Here is a 6,024-nt window from a genome sequence, read left to right on the forward strand (position 1 = left end):
TATCCAATAAACTTTTAAATGCCCTCAATGTTGGCGAGTTTACTACTGTTGCAGGTAGGACATTCCTGTTGCAGGTAGGGTTGATCCCAGAGTTGAGGGGATTAGAGTATGACGAGAGGTTGAGTAGACTGGGACTGTACTCGTTGGAATTTAGAAGGATGCGGGGGGATCTTATTGAAACATATAAAATTATGAAGGGAATAGATAGGGTAGATGCGGGCAGGTTGTTTCCACTGGTCGGGGAAAGCAGAACTAGGGGGGTTAGCCTCAAAATAAGGGGAAGTAGATTTAGGACCGAGTTTAGGAGGAACTTCTTCACCCAAAGGGTTGTGAATCTCTGGAATTCCTTGCCCAGTGAAGCAGTTGAGGCTCCCTCTTTAAACGTTTTTAAGAAAAAGATAGATACCTTTCTAAAGAATAAAGGGATTCGGGGAGATGGTGTACGGGCCGGAGAGTGGAGCTGAGTCCACAAAGATCAGCCATGATCTCATTGAATGGCGGAGCAGGCTCGAGGGGCCAGATGGCCGACTCCTGCTCCTAGTTCTTATGTTCTTAATTTCAAGAAGGAATTCAATATCGCTCTTGGGGCTAAAGAGATCAAGGGGTGTGGGGGGGGGGGGGGGGGGCGGATCGGGGTATTGAACGTGATGATCAGCCATGATTATAATGAATGGTGGAGCAGGCTCGAAGGGCCGAATGGCCTCCTCCTGCTTCTATTTTCTCTGTCTGTTTCATTGTTTTGTTTTTTAAAATAAATTTAGAGTACCCAATTCATTTTTTCCAATTAAGGGGCAATTTAGCGTGGCCTATCCACCTAACCGGCACATCTTTGGGTTGTGGGGGCGAAACCCACGCAACACGGGGAGAATGTGCAAACTCCACACAGACAGTGATCCAGAGCCGGGATCGAACCTGGGACCTCGGCGCCGTGAGGCCGCAGTGCTAACCACTGCACCACCTCCCTGCCCTTTTGAGAACCACAAATGTTTCTAGCATCGAAGACGCTACTCCACCCATGGTGGCCTGTGCTGGCAGGAACAATCCAAAACTAAACCTTTCTCTGTCTCCTGAGCGCTCTGTATCATTCCCCGACTCATACCACTGCCCTGCACTCTCTCTCTGCCCCAGCATCATATCAGGCGGAAACTAGTTCTGCTGTCCAACTCGGTCCCCAAAGCCCCTCATCAATTCAGAACTAATCACTTTCCCTATCTTTTTCCCAAGGCCCTGTATATTTAGAATAGAATCTCAACAGTGCAGGAGAAGGCCATTCGGCCCATTGAGTCTGCACTGACCCACCAAAAGGTGCCATGTGCCGTCTATTTCTCAGATTGGGATTCCCCAATGGTCACTTGAATATGCTCAGCTTTGCAAAGTAACATTTCTTATTGTTGTGTTCAAATCCCTCCTTGTCCTTGCCCCGTCACCGCCTCCACCCTTGCGACTCTCTGAGTTCTATCTGCACCACCAATTTTCGTCTCTCGCAATTCTCCAGTTTAATTGTTCTTGCATTGGTGTCTTCAACTTTCTGTGTCCTAAGTTCTGGAGTTGCCTCCCTAAACCTCTCCCCCTCACTATCTCTCTCCCTTTAAGGCACCCCTTATATCCTACCTCTTTACTGATAACCCTCACCAAGATCAGGGGGGGTCCCACCAGCTGAGCCCTTTAAATGCCGGCCCTAACCTGGACTGGCAGTGCTGGTAGTCCCGGGTTGGGTCACTATTGCCATACGCCGCAGTAGTGGCTTTACTTTTGAGTTATAAATAGCCCACGTTAGCCTTCCTGCTCGTATCTCCTGGAACATCACACTGGCGACGAGGATGGGATGAAAAAGTTCTGGACAGCCTTTCCAGAGTCAAACAATTCCAGTAATAAAAAGGCGAGGAGAATCCGATGGAGTGGGGGCAGTTCGGAAGATTGGAAGATTGGCCCCAGTCTGTCAAAAGAATGCAACATTCCTTTCGGGGAAGTGGTATAGAAGGCGAATACCGACAGAAGGTGATTCTCCTGACCACTTGTGGAGCCCCAATGTTCGGCATCATTAAAAGCCTGACCTACCTGGCAGTCCCGGACATCAACGCACAGTTAGAGCTAGTAGCGAACCCCAATGACCCTAAACCGTCTGTGATATTGATATTGTTATCGACTCAACACAGCTGGAAGAATCCCTGGAGAATCAGTAATGGAACTCCTAACAAGATTTCAGGAACTGGCGGAACACTGAGTGCAAACCGCCCTTTCCAGAGATGCTTTGGGACTGACTGATATGCGGGATAAGTAGTGTCTCAACCCAGAGGAAATTGCTGTCCGAATCTACCCTGGGCCTCAAAGGGCCATAGAATTGGCACAATCTCATGAAAACACTGAAAAAGGAGCTCAGAAACTCCAGGGTTCCATGGATTCCAGCATCCTCAATATCGGCTGACCCCCATACAGGAGAACGGGATCCCCCACGGACAGTACACGCATGACCCAACCTCCACCACGTCCACCCGGTCACACATGGGCAGCAGATGATCCGACTCCTCTTAGTTGTAGTACAAGGACCAGGGCCCAGCCTTCGGGGAGGAGACTGCCTATCACACATCCGCCTGGATTGGCACCAACAGCTTATTCGAAGTCTAGGGAAGTATCCTGAGGTATTCCAGGAAGGCCGAGCAAAAACAGCCCCCACAATGTCCTTCATACCGGCCTACAGGCAGGGCCCGAGAGTCAGTAAGGAAGGCTGTAAGGACTCGGGCTCCCAAATGGAAGCGGAACTGCCAGTACCCCAGCCGGAGGGGAAGAGCCCCCAGCGGCAGCTCTTTGATGCTCATCGTGGAAGAGACGGTTCCTCCCCCCCCCCCCCCAATCCACTGTACACCCCCCAACACGGTCCCACTGATGGTAGACACATAGCCACATGTGAAAAGGCAAAGGAGGCCCCCCTCGTCATGAGAACGGGGGAGGACGTGGTGAGGGGGGCGGAAGGTTGTTGTAAGGGCCCTCCCTCTTGATTCCCTTTTTTCCTATTTCTTTTACTTTTTCTTTATCGTTTTTGGTCCGTGGAGATTTAATGGATTAAGCCGAGCAGAGGAAGTGAAGCACTCAAAAGTTGCAAAATAGTGAACTGCACTGAAGAGATTTAGATTCAAACAGCAGAACCCAGACTTTATGGCACCCGAGAGACTGGAGAGATTCGGTTCAATTGGTTGGCCGGAGACCAATGGATTGTCCAAGGACAGTGTCCTGCCCAGCAACAGACAGCGATTGGGTTCTGTCAGGTAGGGTTTTCAGAGGACTTGGCGGAAAGCGCCTGGACTCGGAGGAGAAACTGTGTGTTGCTCCCTCCCTTTCTCTCAAATGTTTCCTCCCTGCTATATCTGAGTCTGCAGGGAATTCTCGAGACCCTGATGAGCCGACACTGAAAATCACTGCAGACTGAATGCAAAGACATCCAACTGGAGGTCTTGGCTGAAGGGAGGTCTAAGTGGAAGACGTCCATCTGAAATAGAGACTTTTACACTTTTACTTTTAGTATTTTTTTACTCTCCTCTTTTCTCTGTGTTTGTTTGTCTTGTGTGAATATAGAGGGTGGGACAGGTTAAAGGGGGGGGGGGTTAGAAATTAGATAGCAGGTAACCGGCTGTATCTGTTGCCGACTTAATCAGACTGTTATTGATAAAAGTTAGGGGCTGGTGTAGCACAGTGGGCTGAACAGCTGGCTTGTAATGCAGAACAAGGCCAGCAGCACGGGTTCCATTCCCGTACCGGTCTCCCCAAACAGGCACCAGAATGTGGCGACTAGGGGCTTTTCACAGTAACTTCATTGAAGCCTACTTGTGACAATAGCGATTATTATTATTATAATTGCGTTTAAATTTACAAACCTGGTGACTGTAATTATTGAGCAGCCAAAGACTAAAGAGTTTGGATATTTTTAAGATTAAAAGTTAATTTTAACTGTGTTGTGACTCCGGGTCAAATGGGGCTGAAATTGACCACACACTACCCCAGGGTATCGGAACAATGCGATAACCCCCACCAGGACGATGGGGAATCACTATTAGATGTCCCTGTGGGGCGCGCAGAGTACGGGTTTCCTTGGTAGCAGACGGGGGCCTGCCCAACCGGGGCTCGTTAACTGAGCCCTTGAACTGTCGGGCCTAACCTGGATTAGCAGCGCTGGTAGTCCTGGGGTGGAGCTCTTTGCTCTAGGCCGTTGTATTGTAAATAAACTGCATTAGCCTTCCTGCTCGTGTCTCCTGGATTATAACCCGCTTTGACCAACCTTTCGGTGGCCTGTCCGAATATACCCTTACGTGACTCAACGTCCAATCTTGTCTGCTCACGCTCCTGTGAGGGGGGCCAGGGACGCCTAACTATGTAAAGGGGATGCTGTGTGAATGTTGCCTTTGCTGTACGGCCTTTGCAAATTCTCCCCCGGACTTGCGCACAGTTGGAATGTCCCAGGCTGGGCCTTAATCGCCACCCTGTTGGGAGTTCACTGAGGCAGGGCCGAGGGTCAGTAAATAGGGAACCAGCATGCACTCCTACCTTTCACATACCGCACCTCCTGAAAAATACTGGCAGATCCAAAATCGATCACTTTTACACGGAAGGGGAACCGTTTCTGATCGATGATCATGATATTCTCGGGTTTGAGGTCAGCGTGGATGATTGACAGGTCCTTCAGTTTCTGGAGTGCCCTCAGCACCTGGGTGGTAATCGTCCGAATGTGCCTGGCCGGCAGGAGGGCAAAGTTGTTCTCCTTCTGAAACTCAAATATGTTCTGCTCCATCAGCTCAAACACCAGGTACGACTTGATGTCATCGTGGAAGCACTCAAAGAATCGGATGAAGTGATATTGGTCGGGATCCACCGAGCCCAGCACCCTCAGCATCTTTAATTCGTTTTTGATGATTCGAGCTCGATACGAGTCACTCTTGAGAATCTTGATGGCGACAAAGTGGCCGGTGCTCCTTTTCCAGCATTTTGCCACCTCACCAAATGTCCCTTTGCCCAGGATCTGAATAATGTCGTAGATGTCAGTTTCAGAATGGATGACAGACATTTTCAGGGGGCTTGCGGCCTTCACCTGCTGCCTGAGTGGAAGCTCAAGCCGCCTGGTATCCAACAATAGAAGCTTGAGGTGTAATAATGAGGCCATTGTTACCAGGCCAGGTTCTAGGGGCCGGTGCCTGAAGATCCCAGAGCTCGAGGAACGTCCACCCAGCTACTGACCTCTGAAAACGCCGCTCGCCAGAGCTCCCTCCTCCGCCCACAATGAGGAGCCCTCTTCGGAAACAATCACCACTGGCTTGATCGATGCCAGTTAGCACAATCGAACTTCCTAACTGGACAAGCCTGTGCTGTGGTGCCGTGTTCACGGGACTTAGTCTGCTGCCCCTGAGCAGAGCTGCAAGAAGATAAGGGGAACATCTCCGTCACACCGAGGTAAAAATGGGGCCAATGTTTTGCTGCAGAACTAATGATATCTCAATATAGTGTGTTTATTGATGCCCAAACCAGCCAGCAACCTATGGCGAGGAAGAGAATCGTCGGCAGCTTGGGGCGCCTTTGGCTCCGAGTTGCTAGGCTGCTTGTCTGAGCTGTAGACATTGCGGGACATCAGGATGTGAGTGGGGGGGGTTGGTTTAGCTGTCGGCTCTCACGCCATCACCCTTGCCAACATCGAGACGGTCCTTTCGGACCACAGCGACAGGATGGGTAAACTGGAGTCCGGGCTGACCGCGGCGATTCGGGAGAGCGTGTCGCTGCGGGGCAAGGTCAGTGATCTGGAAAACCGGTCAAGCCAACACAACCTGTCGGTGTAGCAGAGGGACTGAAGGCCGAGACCGAGCCCACCGCAGCACCCTTCAGCCGAAACCTCTCCCTGATTGGAGGGGGTTTAAACCCAGCTGACTGCTTTTCTCTTTCCAGGAAGTGACACGTGCTGCTCCCTCGGCCTGGGTCGGCAGGTGTATTGCACAGATGAGTTTAAGCAGTGTTTCTGTTTTCACTGCCTCTGTCTGGACTGTTTTC

At 50.7% G+C, this 6,024-nt stretch overlaps 1 protein-coding gene across 1 annotated transcript in view; it reads right to left on the bottom strand.

Annotated features, from left to right (window-relative positions):
- Window positions 1-5,065, bottom strand: part of LOC140402546 (homeodomain-interacting protein kinase 4-like) — an 87,494-nt gene extending 82,429 nt beyond the window's left edge. The window contains exon 1 of the mRNA XM_072490397.1: window positions 4,537-5,065. Coding sequence (XP_072346498.1) covers window positions 4,537-5,053 — 517 coding nt within the window. The 5' untranslated portion in view covers window positions 5,054-5,065. The remainder of the gene's footprint in view (window positions 1-4,536) is intronic.
- Between the last annotated feature and the right edge of the window lie 959 nt (window positions 5,066-6,024).

The sequence above is a fragment of the Scyliorhinus torazame genome, chromosome 25 (assembly GCF_047496885.1).
Source record: "Scyliorhinus torazame isolate Kashiwa2021f chromosome 25, sScyTor2.1, whole genome shotgun sequence".
NCBI lineage: Eukaryota > Metazoa > Chordata > Chondrichthyes > Carcharhiniformes > Scyliorhinidae > Scyliorhinus > Scyliorhinus torazame.